The sequence below is a fragment of the Myotis daubentonii genome, chromosome 7, assembly GCF_963259705.1.
Source record: "Myotis daubentonii chromosome 7, mMyoDau2.1, whole genome shotgun sequence".
Classification (NCBI taxonomy): domain Eukaryota; kingdom Metazoa; phylum Chordata; class Mammalia; order Chiroptera; family Vespertilionidae; genus Myotis; species Myotis daubentonii.
The window spans coordinates 90,182,850-90,198,239 of record NC_081846.1 but is presented as its reverse complement, the minus strand read 5'-3'; the positions used below and the strand labels follow the sequence as shown (position 1 = coordinate 90,198,239).

Below are 15,390 nucleotides of genomic sequence, written 5' to 3'. Positions count from 1 at the left end.
AGAGAGAGAGAGAGACATTCATGTGAGAGAGACACATCAATGGGTTGTCACCTGCATGCACCCTGGTGATCTGGGCCAGGGATGGAGCATGTAACCCAGATACACGCCCTTGATCAGGAATCAAACCCATGACTCATTGGTGTGCAGGCTGGTGCTCTACCCATTGAGAAAACCAGCCAGAGCGCAAACTTATTTTTAAGTTAAGAATTGGGTTTTTTCTTCCTATGAATTATAAGAAAACTAGAGACCCAGAGCATGAAATTCATGCACTGGAGGGGGGTGTTTCCAGCTCAGCCTGTACCCTCTCCAATCTGGAACATCCCCTTGACAATCCGGAACTGATGGCTCCCAACTGCTCTCCTGCCTGCCTGTCTGATTGCCCCTAACCACTTCTGTATGCCAGCCTGATCACCTCCTAACAACTCCCCTGCCAGCCTGATCGATGCCTAACTGCTCCCCTGCCGACCTAATCACCCCCAACTGCCCTCCCCTGCCAGCCTAGTCACCTGTAACTGCCCTCTCCTTCTGGCCTGGTTGCCTCTAACTGCCCTCCCCTTCTGGCCTGGTCACCCCTAATTGCCCTCCCCTGCTGGCCTGATCACCCACAACTGCCCTCCCCTGCCAGCCATCTTGTGGCTGTGGGCGCTGCCATCTTTGAGGATGGGGCAGCCAATTAGCATATTCCCTCCTTATTGGCTGTGGGCAACCTTTGCAATGGTGTGAGGGTCAATTACCTCTTTATTAGATAGGATTAGTTAGTGAAAGGTTTCAGGATATCTCATTGAGAAATTCTGGGAGGGATTTGTTGCAAAAAACACCAAAGAAAATAAGATCAATGTTTGTAGGGCTGTAAAATAACTGGTTGAGATGTTTTGTGCCAGTATCATACTGATTTGATTTCTATAGTTTTGTGATATAGTTTGAAATCAGAGAATGTGATACTCCAACTTTGTTCTTTTTTCTCAAGATTCCTTTGGCTATCCTGAGTCTTTTGTGAAAAAGGCCATTGGCATTTTGATAGGCATTGTGATAAATTGGTAGATTGCTTTGAGCAGTGGGCATTTTAACAATGTTAATTATTTGAGTACATGGCCATAGTTTATCTTTTCTTTTAGTTGTGTCTTCTTCACTTTCTTTTGTCAATGTCTTATAATTTCCAGAGCACAAGTCTTTTACTTCCATGGTTAAATTTATTTCTAGGTATTTTATTGTTTTTGTTTCAATTGTAAATGGAATTATTTTCTTAATTTCTCTTACAGATAACTCATTTTTGTATAGAAAACAATAGAATATTAATTTTGCATTCTTTAACTTTATTTATTCAAATATTAGTTCTAACAATTTTTATTGGGATGTTTAAAGTTTTCTATAATATAGTTTTATTTATCTGTAAGAATTTTACTTATTTATTTTCTGTTTGAATCTTTTTATTTCCTTTTCCTGTGGGATTGCCTTGGCTGTTGCTTCCAATATTATGTTGAATAAGAGTAGTGAAAGTGTGCATGCTTATCTTGTTCCTGATCTGAGAGAAAAAGCTTTCAGCTTTTAACCATTGAATATTATGCCCACTTATGGGTTTGCTGTACAGCCTTTTGTATATTGAGGCATGTCTTTTTGTAGCCACTTTTTTAAGTGTTTTATAATAAAAAGAATGTTGAATTTTGGTGATTCCTTTTCTGAATCTATTGAGATGTCATGATTTTTCTCCTTTATTTTGTTGTTATGGTACAGCACATTGATTACTCTGTGGATATTGAAGCATCTGTAATTCCTGGAATAAATTTCACTTGATCACATTGCATTATCTTTTTAATGTATTGTTGTATTTTAGTTGCTAATATTTTGTTGAGAAATTTTGCTTCTATCTCTATCAGGAATATTGGCCTATAATTTTCTATTTTAGTAGCTTCATTGTATTGTTTGTTATCAGGTAACATTGGCCTCATAGAATGAGTTTGAAAGCTTTCCTCCTTCATTTTTTAAAAAAATACTTTTAAATAATTTTAAATTTTGATTGTTTGGCTGCAATTATCTGTGAATATGTCTGGTCCTAAACTTTTGTTTGTTGAGTGTTTTATTGTTTGTTTGTTTGTTTTGCTTTTTGAGTACTGATTCATTTTTCTTTTTATATGGAACTAGATGCCTCGTGCATGAAATTAGTGCACAGGGCGGGGGGTGGGGAGGTCCCTCAGCCTAACCTGCATCTCTCGCAATCTGGGACCCTTTGGGGGATGTCTGACTGCTGGTGCGGGATCGGGCCTAAACTGGCAGTCGGACATCTCTCTCTCAATCCAGGACCGCTAGCTCCTAACCATTTGCCTGCCTGCCTCATCATCCCTAACCACTCACCTGCCAACCTGATCAGCCCTAACCTCTCACCTGCCTGCCTGATCACCCCTAACCATTCTGCCTGCCTGCCTGATTGCCCCTAATTGCTCACCTGCCTGCCTCATCGCCTCTAGCTGCCTCTGCCTTGGCCCCCGCTGCCAGGGCTTCATCAGGGTTGACGTCCTGAAGGTCGTTCAGCTGTTCAGTCTAATTAGCATATTAAACTTTTATTATTATAGATATTAATCAGTATGTTCAGGTTTTCTATTTCTTCCTGGTTCATTCTTAGAAGATTACATGTTTCTAGGATATTATCCATTTATTCTTGTCTAATTTTTTGTTCATAGTATTCTTTTATAATATTATATAGTTTTGTGTTGTTGATTATTACTTCTCTTTCATTTCTGATTTTATTTGGGTCCTCTATCTTTTTTATTTCCTTGATAAGACTGGCTGAAGCTTCATCTATTTTTTTTTTTAATCTTTAAAAATAAACTAGCTTAGTTTTGTCAACCTTTTCTATTGTTTATTTTTTTGGTCCCATTTTATTTTTTTCTGCTCTGATCTTTATTTCCTTCCTTCTACTCACTTTGGGTTTCGTTTGTTCTTCATTTTCTTTTTTAAAAATATTTATTATTGAGATTATTATAGATGTTCCTCTTTTTATTTCCCATTTCCCCCCTCCATCTGGTTCCCACCCCACTCCAGGCCTTCACAACCTTATTGTCTGCAGAGGTAATGCGCACATGCATATAACATCTTTGGTTAGTATCTTCCTGTCTCCCCCACCCACTTCCTTCCGAGATTTGTCAGTCTGTCCCATGTTTCCATGCCTCTGATTCTATTTTATTCATCAGTTTATTTTGTTCATTAGATTTTTTTGTTCCTTTATTTTGATTTTTACATTCAATGTTGATAGATATGTACTTATTGCCATGTTTATTGTTCACTTCTTTTTCTTTTTTCTCCTCCTCCTCCTCCTCCTCCTCCTCCTCCTCCTCCTCCTCCTCCTCCTCCTCCTCCTCCTTCTTCTTCTTCTTCTTATTCTTCTTCTTCTTCTTCTTCTTCTTCTTCTTCTTTTCTTATTCTTCCTCCTCCTCCTCCTCCTCCTCCTCCTCCTCCTCCTCCTCTCCCTCTTCCTCTTTCTCTTCCTCTTCTTAAAAAATCCCCTTCAGCATTTCATGTAGTACTGGCTTGGTGGTGACTAACTCCTTTAGCTTTTTCTTGTCTGTGAAGCTCTTTATCAGACCTTCAATTCTAAATGAGAACTTTGCTGGGTAGAGTAATCTTTAGGTCCTTGCCATTCATCACTTTGAACATTTCTTGCAACTCCCTTCTGGCCTGCAAAGTTTCAGTCTCAATGTGCTTTTTTCTTTACTTCTCTAGTTGTAGGACTTTCTTCTTTACTTCTCTAGATTTCAGGCAGTTATGAATGATGGTTTGCATTTTATTTGAAATTTTTATGTGGTTGTGGGAGGTGGTATATATCAGTGTTTACCTATGCCGCCATCTTGGTTCTCTCTGTTCTTCATTTTCTATTTCCTTTAGGTATAAATTTAGATTATTTATTTGATACTTTTTTTGTTTCTTGATGTAGGCGCACAACACTATGAATTTCCCTCTTTTAACTGCTTTTGCTGCATCTAACAATTTTTGATCATTGTGTTTCCATTTTTATTTGTCTTAAAATACTGTTTTATGTCTGCTTGATTACTTTATTAACCTAATAATTGTTTAGTAACATGTTGTTTGGTAACCTGTGTTTGTATTTTTTTTCCAACTTTCTTATTGCAATAGATTTCTAGTTTTTTAACATCAATAATGAGGAAGATACATGATATGATTTCAATATTCTTAAAATTTCTGAGACTTGTTTTGTGGCCTAACATGTGGTCTATTCTGGAAAATAGTGCAGATACACTTGAAAAGAATGTGCATTCTGCTGATTTGGGGTATAATGTTCTGGAGGCATATGTTAAGTCCATATGCTCTAATGTGTTGCTAAAGCCACTTGTTGATATTAGATCTGGATGATCTATTCATTGATGTGAGTAAGGTTTTAAAATACCCTATTACTATTGTGTTCTTGTCAATATCTCCCTTTCTGCCTGTTAATATTTGATTTAGGTATTTATTTGCCTTGTTGGGGTGTTTTTGACATAAATTGTGATGTTAAGGAAGCTTCAGAATTCTTTAACAGGATTCCCATTGAGATTATTGACATCTAAAATGAATGGTTGTGAAGTAGGTGTTAGAAAAGATGTATGAAATAGAAGTGATTTCTAAAATGGACAAATGCATACACATGAATATGTGTATGAATGAGCCAAAGTGTGAGATTGTAAAAGACTCCAAATTCCCTTCAGGAATGTGATTCTTATCATTATGACTGATACATAATTGTCACATGCTGATTATGTTTATTTGGTTGAATTAAATATTAAAACACTCAGATTCTTAAAATTAGAAGTCTGAAAGAGAATACCATCTAAAGCAACTAGTGAACCAAAAGATGAGGAGATAAGAAAACCAGGATTGACTATAGGGAGCTTCTCCTCTTAGCTGACTGTTAGGTAATGGCCTCATAACCCAAAATTATCTTTTTATCTTCTGCCTTAGGTTATTTTACATTATAGATTATGGAATTTTATGAAGGCAGTTAGGAAGAAAAGGAGGAATAGGATATGGTAGGAATTAAAGAAAGAGTAGAAAAACACTCTGTCTTATTAAAATTTTCATAATTCAATTAAAAAATAGACTTGTGGCTATTTTGTTTTACAAACTGGTATTTTGGTTTCTGATAACACACACACACACACACACACACACACACACACACATGCTTTAATTTTGCAGCTATACTCAGAGATTTCTTTATGCACCCAAATGCTATAATAATAACATATCTTTTAAAAAGTTAAATGATAAAATAATTAAAGCATGGATTTCTCATTTAATTTAAAATTTCAATTTAATTGAATAATAATGATCAATTAAAATACAATCTGATCATACTTCTAAAATTTATGGGTCTTATTTTTAATTCTAATTTCTAACATTTATTTTTCAAGGAAGCTTACAAGTTCACTATCAGCTGAGCAAGGAAGAAACCCATGTGTTCACCATTGAGGTAGAGAACTTTGCTAATAGAAGGATGCACCACTTGAAGATTAACCGAGAGGGAAGAGAACTTACCATTCAGGTAACTTATTTTCCTCTTTTTATGCCTTGGATGCTCAAAAAACACTTTTCTGAGCTTCTATCCCATGCCAAGTATGGAATCAAGTTCTAGAGATAGATAAGAATTACATTTGGCCCAGTCTTTGAAAAGGTTGAATAATGGTTCTCAGAGTGTTGCTGCACCCTTTCAACCAGCATCAGCATTACTTGGGGCTTTGTTAGAAATGCAGATTCTTGGGCCCTACAACAGGTCCACTTAATCAGAAACTTCTTTGCAAGGGAGTCAGCAGGTGATTCTGATGCCTACTTAAGATTATAACCCCTGAATTGTAGTAGAATGGGAAGACATATGAGTGAACTGGAAATCATGAGAGACTGGCCAGGGCTAAGACAAAAGTGTGCCCATGTGAAATGAGAGCATGGAGGAGGACACTGGACATCAGTATTCAATTCCTGGGTGAAGTTAGGACTAAAGTGAGTCTTGGAGGTTAATAGGAATTGGCTAGATGAAGAGAGAGCAAAGTGCTCAGGCAGGGAATCTATGGGAGCATTGGTAAAGTTGTCCTGAAGAGTACAATATGTGGCCCTGGCTGGTTAGAGTGTCAGCCCTGTGGACCAAAAGGTTGTGGGTTCAATTCCTGGTCAAGGCCATGTACCATGATTGTAGGTTCAATCCCAGGCCCTGGTCAGGGCACATGCAGGAGACAACCAGGCTCTCTCTCTCTCTCTCTCTCTCTCTCTCTCCCTCTCTCTACCTCTCTTTCACTCTCTATAAAAATTAATGGAAAAATATCCTTGAGTGAGAATTTTTTAAAAAGTACAGTATGTGGCAGGCACTCCATAGAATTTCAGTGTAAAATTCATGGTATAAAGATCACACAGGAGACGATAGAGAATTGGCAGAGTCCACATCATCATTTCTAGAATCATGACCTGAAGTTAACTTTTAAATCTTCCCAGCAGTCACCCCTTATTTGTTTTAATCCATCATATTTTTTATCTCCTAGGACTCCGTGGTCGGCAAACTGCGGCTCGTGAGCCACATGCGGCTCTTTGGCCCCTTGAGTGTGGCTCTTCCTAAGCCTTATGAGTACCCTAATTAAGTTGATAACAATGTACCTACCTATATAGTGTAAGTTTAAAATATTTGGCTCTCAAAAGAAATTTCAATCGTTGTACTGTTGATATTTGGCTCTGTTGACTAATGAGTTTGCCGACCACAGTCTAGGGCAGTGATGGCGAAACTTTTGAGCTCAGCGTGTCAGCATTTTGAAAAACCCTAACTTAACTCTGGTGCCGTGTCACATATAGAAATTTTTTGATATTTGCAACCTTAGTAAAACAAAGACTTATATTTTTGATATTTATTTTATATATTTAAACGCCATTTAACAAAGAAAAATCAACCAAAAATATGAGTTCACGTGTCACCTCTGACACGCGTGTCACAGGTTCTCCATCACTGGTCTAGGTGATCATTTTAAGCCTCCTTATGTCTTCTATACCACCAACAATATTAACTACATACTTACTCTCAGCAGATGACATTTTTTTCTTCTTTCTTGTGAAAAAAGATTTAACATTCGGACGGTATATACTCACCATCACATTTACCCAACCACCTGCATCTGTGTCTTTGTACTCTTTCTGTGACTTGTTGTTGACTATATAGAGTTAATGGCCCTAGCTAAGGCCTGATCCACCACTTGTGGGCTAAATCTCATATCCTACTTAGAAACATTCCTTCAGCATTCTGCACTTTCTTTCTCTTTTCAACATTTACCAGCTCTATCGGATGGCTTCCCAAAGCATAAATTATGCAAACATTACATAAATAGCAAACAACAACAACAACAGAAAACAAACAAACAAAAACACTAAAAAACATGCTCTAAGGCAGGGAAGGAGGACTTTTATCCTGTTATCTAATTATATTTTTTCTGTTAGTTTATTGCTAACATCCTTGGAGATATTTTATATATACTTGGTTTCTGAATTTTGCATTTATTTTTTTAAAATCCATATCAATGATTTTTCTCCCTGTGTTACAGCAAAATAATACTTCTCAAGACACCATGGCCTTATCTTGCAAAATCCAATGGTCTTTTCTTACTTGTCTTTGTTATGGGTTGGCTCAACGAGATAGACCACCGACTCAGAATTTAAATTTAAGAGCCTTTATTAAGCTGGCCAGCTGACCACAGCGCCTATCTCCCCCTCTGGGAGATTTGGAGCATGTGGCAGAGATCAAGGGTGCAGTATGATCCTTTATAGCACAACAGTGTTACCTCAGAAGTTCATAGAAAGTTCATAAGAACAAAGGGGGGGTAAACAGAGTCACACCTGGCTGGAGCGTATCATAATACATTGTTTTTCTAAGACAATTTAGCAATTTTTCTTCTATGGTTCCTAACCCTGACACAATCCTCCATACGTCAGTCCCCCCCTCCCAGCACATTCAATTTCTCATGTCCCATTTCCTCCCCTTAGCACATTCTGTAACATTCTGTAACCCTTCCATGCCGCAGTCCCTCACCCTAGCACAGTCTTCTCATCACCATTTAACACAGCACTTGCTGTCGGCTCTTGGGTCATATTGCCATTAGGCTTGCAGGACATACTTTCACCTGGTGTTTCACCTTGTGTCTAATTTATCTTGTTGGTCCCCCTTTAACTTCCAAATTCTAACCTTTGGAATCTCCCTGGACTCCATCTTCAGAGTCTTCTCTTTTTAAACTGCACTCATTCTGTGGCTCATTTCACTCACCCAGTCTGTAAGGGGCAGAAATAGAATATTGGGGACCAGCTATAATTATAAGAAATATTAATTGTGCTCTGTTAACCACGATGGTTCTGTTCTGATTAGAAAGCACAGCCTAACTTTGTTGGGAGTTATACGCCCTCGGACATGGGAGCTAATATCGGAATGCAGTCCATCCTCCTTCTGAGAACTGACTGTCATTATGGAGAGATTTACAACTTCATGTATGAAATAGTCTAGTCCTGGAGGCACCTGCTCTTTACAACCCCCAGCCCCTATCGCCTGTAATCTGGTCCCAGGGCACCCAGAGGCACCTGCCCTCTGTGCCCCACCCCCCAGCCCGCATGACTAGTAACCTGTAATGACTATACCATGCCTACTTCCCCATGCCTATAATTCTTACTTTCCCAAGTAATCTTTGCCTTTCTATTCAGTATAAGCAGCTTGTTTATGCAGAGGGGCAGAACAGATTTTTGTGGCTGACCTGCTGCTCTCCCATACTGCTGGCAGGATTGGAATAAATGCTCATATATGACTCAACCCTGTCTCTGCTTAATTTGCTCAAGTAGTGACAGGCAGCCCAGACCCCTTGGTTGTCTGGTTACAAGTCCATGTGAAATGCTGATAAATTAATCCCAAATGCCATTTGTATGCTGATGAATGAATCCCAAATGTATCTCTAACATCAGTCCTTTCCCTGATTTCCAGACCTATACATTCACCTGCCTACTTGACATATGTGTGTGGATGTCTCTCAGACATCTTGAATGTAACCTCTTAAGGCTGAGTTGTTGAAAATCTTCCTCCAAATACCCATCACCTTCCATCACCTCCCATAGCTCAGGTAATGGCAACTCTGCTCTTGCAGTTGCTCAACGTTAAAATTGCGGTTTCATCTCTATTCCTGCAACATCCTAATGATCAACAGCTTCTGCCCTGCTCCAAGCCACTCTCATCGTTTCCTGGGTTATTACAGCTTACAGTTGCCTTTTAATGGAAGGGCCCCTGCTGTTTGTTTGTTTCTCTGAAGCCTATTCTCAACACTGTAGCCAGAGGGATTCTGTTAAGAGATTAGTCAGATTGTGTTACTCTTCTGTCCAAAGCCAAAGACCTTGCACTGACCTGAGAGGGTCTCCATGAGCCAGCACCCTTGCAACCTTCTCATCTATCACCAATCCCTTTGAAACTCCACGCTTCCCACGCAGGCCTCCTTTTATTTCCAGAGTTCATGAAAGCTCCCTGTCCTTTTAAGGTCATGGGTGTGTGGATATGGCCTACGAGAGAATCTAGATTGACTGTCAGTTTTCCTGATTGGGTGTAAATTCGGGATTAACTGTCAAATATGTAATACAAATTATAATCCCTGAGTGATTATAATTTAATGTTCTTACTCTAACATTTGCTCTTGAAATAAGAAGGAAAATCATAGGAGAAAATTTGGACTTAGGCCAGATTGAAGGAGGAAAGGGATGGAAATGATGAGTTCTTGTTTGAATATGTTTTGACTGAGGTCCTGGGGGGACATCTGGGATGCATTCTGGTGAGCATTTGTATATAAAATGCGCTTTTCCTCCTCCTTCTATATAATTTCTAACTTCTTTTCCACAAATGAAAGACACAAACAGGGAAGTGAGAGAATAAGAAATGGTATTTTATTTTCTCCCTCTAAAGAATTCCCACCAATCAATTAATAGGCAATGATAAGCACATAGTAGTTGAGGACATACAATTTCCAAAGCATGAAAGGAGCAGAGAGAGCTGGAGGCAGGGACATTTTTCCTTTTTAACTTCAAATCAACTTATTTAACCAATAAGGTAACGTACTTGCCTCCCTGACACTCCCCCTTCCCTCTCGATCCCTTCTTCTTCCTCTCCATTTACAGTGGTTCTCAACCTTCCTAATGCCGCGACCCTTTAATACAGTTCTTCATGTTGTGGTGACCCCCAATTTCATTGTTACAAATTGAACATAATTAAAGCATAGTGATTAATCACAGAAACAATATGTAATTATATATGTGTTTTCCGAAGGTCTTAGGTGACCCCTGTGAAAGGGCCATTCAACCCCCAAAGGGGTCGTGAACCACCGGTTGAGAACCGCGGATTTAGAACAAGCTGTTCAGTAAAAATAGAAAAGGGGAGGCTACTCTACTCCTCCATTTCCCCCCTACCACCACCACTAACCCACAACTCCCAACTCACCACCCCACCACCCCACCCCTCCACTCCCGCCTGGCCTGTGACCTGAGGGTCTCTGGCAGCACTCAGACCTGTGAGACTCCATTCCCTGCCCCACCACCACACTAACCCACAACCCCCTATTCCCCACCCCCACTGGCCTGTGGCCTGAGGGTCTCTGGCAGCACTCAGACCTGTGAGAAGCAGGCAAGCCAGAGGCATCCAGCACCTAATAGCAGATCCTCCCATTCCCCAGGCCTGGAGCTGCTCCTCCTCCTCTCTTCTATTTCTGATGACAGGAAGGCAACCTTGGGGGCTGGGTCTGCAGCCAGAAGCAAGAACTCCTGGTGATGTTTTGAGAATTGTAATGGGATTAGTGTATTTTAAGACAGATGCTTGCAAAAATGCTTTGGTAGGGAAGTTGAGCTTTAATCTAAAATGCACTTATGACGTTAAACAGATTAAGCCAGTGCCCAAAATGCCACAAAACAACAAGCTGTGAAGAAGCAGGTGTCAGGCATTTTTGAAACCAAGTATCTAATTGCTTCTTTTGAAAGATGAAGATCTGGAGGTCAAGAGAGGCATTCCCAGTGTAAACAGACCCGGGTGTGAATCCATGCTCCTTACTGATGCTATGTGTCTTGGACCAGCGATGTGTCTTGGACTCACCTCCCCAAGCATCAGCATACTTACCTTTAGAAAAGGGGGGTGCAGATAGAACTGAGCTCAGTCAGTTCTTGTAAATATCATATGAAAGAGCAGAGCTAAGGAACCAAGCCCGCGGCCTGGCATCTCGGCATTTTCCTCCCTTTCTCATCTCAGTCAGTGGCAGGGTCCCAGATTCTGAGGTCAGTCACGCTTCTCAGCCAGGTGACAGACCTGAGCCTCCAATCGTTAATTAGGAATAAAAATGTTAAACCAGAAAGTAACAATAAAGTCTAAAACAAAAATGCACTTCCCACTGAATACTTAAATGATGCCCTCGACTAGGCCATCTCGTACATATAGAATTCCTGAGAATAAATGTTTGTGGTACCCCCTTAATGCCCCTCTATGCTGCTTTTACCTTATGCATTTCCTACATTGTTTACATTGGTCACAGCGTCTGAATCAGTATAGTTTTCAGGTGCCCTCATCCCGTGTGCTGCGTGGACCACACTCCATCACTAGCCTCCAGTCTCTTTTGAGTCCCTCTACCTTCCTCTCCAAACCTCTACAAATACTCATTTTTCTAAACTCCTTTAATTACCATTTGCCTCCCTCTCTCTTCCTTAGCCATCTGGTACGTCCCTTCAAGCAGGAGAGGATAGGAATGAGTCATGCACTTGAATCGTTGTCTCTCCATGGGGGACATCTGAGCATAAGCCTGTCAATGTCCGGTGACCCTTTCCCCAGGAAGCCGACCCTGTGGAGCCTGGGGAGGAGGTGAGGGCCGGAGCCAGAGGAAGCTCAGCTGAACCTCATTTCTCCGAATCCTGCCGCTGCTTTCCACGCAGCAGGAAATCCCCACTCACTTCAGCCTCTGCCCCACCTGCACTGTGGAGGAGGACCCCTGCCCCTGCTGGGAGGGGCAGTTCCAGAGAAAAGGAAGGCAGCTGAGAGCTCCGAGGTAGCTCAGGAAGAAGCTCCTTAGGGCATCTGAATCCCTGAGCCTGGGGATGGGCACCTCCTGCACAGCAGGCATCCTGGTGGTGCCATGCGCTCTGTCTTCCTAGCCTATGAGGTAGAAATGGAAGCAACACGGACGCTTACCTAACCACTCAGCAAACTTGTGCTAGAAATTATTTTGCCATGTTTTTGTAGTAGACCCTTTAGAAGACATATATTGATAAGATATCCATATTCTCAAAGAGCCAATAGGTTATTGGAGAGGATGAGAGAGAAAAAGTGGGTCATTATGATGCAGCGTAATGCAAAGTTAGAGCAGAAAGAGGCACCATGAGGTGAGGATCCATTTACCGGAGCAAGGGATCAATGAAAGCTTCCAGGAGCTGTGGGCTCTGGGAGCACCTAGAACAGTGTCTGGCACACAGTAGGTACTTAAATATTGTTAATTAATTTTGTAGAAATTCAGAAATAAAACACACAGTGATTGTCTAAAAGTTGTTCACATGTCTAGAGAGGTATGGATAGTAAAGCCAAAAACACAGTGCCTGGGGCCCTGCTCCTGGACACTGTGTGTGGCCTTGGCCACGTCGTTGATTTATGGATGATATCACCCCCCGGTCTGTGATACAGGGACAATACTGCTTACTTCATAATGTTCCAGAGAAGAATATATTTCGAAATATGCTTCAGTGCAGTATCTGATATGACAAGTGCTCAAAAAATAACAGATATTACTACAGTCTAGTTTCATAAGTGAAGGGTAATAAATCATGTAATCACTTACCACAGGTCACAGCCAGTGACTTCTCTCGCAGCAGAAGCTACTGCTCGGCAAAAAGCGGCAGAAAGGAAGTCCCAGCAGTAGGAGCCAGGAAAATGGTTACTAGTCCTGATCAGTCACTCCCCAAGGGCACCCAGATAAAAGGGTCCCAGGTTCCTTCTCTTTCAGATAAACCTGAAGACAATGAGGATCCCTTCCAGGGATATCATTTAAATATTCAGAGTAGAGTTTGAAAGAAACCGGCAAGATCTGACTAGACCGGAAAGAGTGAAATGGGTTGGGGAAATACTGCCTTAGATAGAGGAGTCAGACAGCAAAGAGGTGAAACTGAAATTAGTGGTGGGTGAGCCGTGAAGGGTTCCCTAAAAACGATTCTAGCAATAAAGGCCTGAAGAACCCCAGTAGCGGCTTTTGCTTACACCTGTGAGATGGGGTTCATGTAGGCGACAACTACCCGGCGAGGCTCTCCTCCCCCAGGGCCGAACTTCTGCCAAACGGAGATATTTGCCCAAAAAAACCCCCCAGTGTCCATACCTGAAGGTCAGAACCAATGGAGAAAAGGAAACAGCGATGGCTCCAAGGACAAAATGGGGAGGAGGGGGGAGAAATGTGGAATGAGCGCCTGCTTTCCATTTCATGTTAATCCTACACAGCAGGTTCCTGGCTTCTAAGAAGGCTTTACTTGTTTGATTATTTGCAGCAAAGAATTTGGCGAGAAAATCTCAGTGGGGAGATAAATACTGTAAAAGCTGCACAGAATTTCCAGGGAGAAGACTTGTGTGAAAGCCAAGAGAAAGGAAAGGGCCTTTTGCGTGCAGTGCGGGAGGATTAGTGAGGCATTTCCCATCTCTCCAGGGGAAAGCCCCAGAGAGGGGTCCGCCCCATGGAGGCCGCAGCTATTTTCAGAGGAGGCGTGGCGTGCCCTTTGGGGGCAGACTTTGTTGATGCATCTTGTTTCTTTTCCCCGCAGATGGATGAGCAGCTCCGGCTGAATTATAACTTCTCCCCAGAAGTGGAGTTCAGGGCTGTGAGGTCACTCACCTTGGGCAAAGTCACAGGTCTGTACTCCTGTCCACTGGACTTTGTTAAAATACATGAATGAATAAATGATTGTCATCAGGATATTAAGTGATTCAAATCTAGAACCAAGATTTCTGGAACGGGAGAAGCTATGATATGTGTGTGGTGGTTTGGGAATTGGCATTTGCCTCTATATTATGGAATCTTGAATAGGGTAAATTAACAAAAAAACACTAAGTGATTTTTTTTAACTCAATTTAGAATTAATCTATTAATTTAAAAGGCTTACTTAATTTTTTACTTAAATTTACTTAATTTTTACCTAAAGCCATTAAGGATTTGGAAACCCTAATTATTAGGTTGCTCAAATCCTTAATCTCTTTACTAATTCATCAACAATTGAAAAGGGATTGAAATCTCTTACTATAATTGTGGATTTTCTTTTATTTTACTGGAAGTTCTATAAATTTTTATTTTATATTTTATGAAGGTATTTATTAAATGCAGGGAAGATTAAAACTTTCCAATGATTTTAATGATTTTTTTTTATTACTGGCATTATTTTTAAACTTTAATTTCTCTTTGTGATAAAATCTACTTTGTCATTCAGTTTCACTTTAGTAAATATTTACCGGGCCTACTTTTTCCATATATTTTCTATTAATATTTATTTTTCTAAGTGTCATGTATAATCTTATGAAAAGCATAGAGTTTAATTTTGCAATTTATCCAGTCTAACCGTCAACTTTATAAGTTGGCAAAAGCAAGTCCCTTTACAATTTGGGGCCACTTATTAAGGTTGAATTTGTTTCTGCCTCCTTGTTTTCTACTTCTTCAACTTTCCCTGTGCTTCTATCTTGCTGTTATTTACTCTCTCAATCACAGTACATTGCAGAAAACAAATACCGGGGACAGTTTAAGGAGGAATGAATTTAACACAGGAAATTATTTGCTTACAAAATTGTGGCAGCTCTTCTGGTGTGGACTCTTGTTAGTCTTTCAAAACGACTCCCCCAAATTTTTGATTTGGTTAATGGGGAGTTGTCACCAACGAGGACATCACTGATGCTAGCCTGAAGCCCAGAGGCCACTGTGACCTAGCACTGCATGTCAGCTCCCTAGAGGAGAAGAAGGGCTCTGAACAATGGTGGTGGAGGACACTTCATGTTCCATGACTTGGTAGGGCAGTAGGCACAATTGAGAAAGCAGGACAATGACTCTGGTCTCACTGCAGCCTCTCAGATCCATAAATTGAATACTTTGGTTTTTCGAGAATAATGTGCACCCAGAAATCTAGCTCCAGTTAGGTCTAAAAAGTTACATTTTAGTTTCCAGTGGCAGTTGAATGAGCCAATCAAGTGACCGAGCTCAAAGTTACATTTCATGTTACTTTCTTATTCCATTACCTCTTTTTATTAATTAGTATTTGATGTACACACTTCTATTTTTGGTTTACTAAGGCGGGCAGTAATCTACTTGTTGTTCATTCCTTCCTATATTTCTGAACACTCTACTTACCAGGTTTTCTCTTAAT

General features: G+C 40.5%; 1 protein-coding gene across 1 annotated transcript in view; it reads left to right on the top strand.

The window, feature by feature from the left end:
- Nucleotides 1–15,390, top strand: part of CNTNAP5 (contactin associated protein family member 5) — an 883,495-nt gene that overhangs the window by 803,211 nt on the left and 64,894 nt on the right. The window contains exons 20-21 of the mRNA XM_059704743.1: nucleotides 5,400–5,530; nucleotides 13,807–13,894. Coding sequence (XP_059560726.1) covers nucleotides 5,400–5,530; nucleotides 13,807–13,894 — 219 coding nt within the window. The remainder of the gene's footprint in view (nucleotides 1–5,399; nucleotides 5,531–13,806; nucleotides 13,895–15,390) is intronic.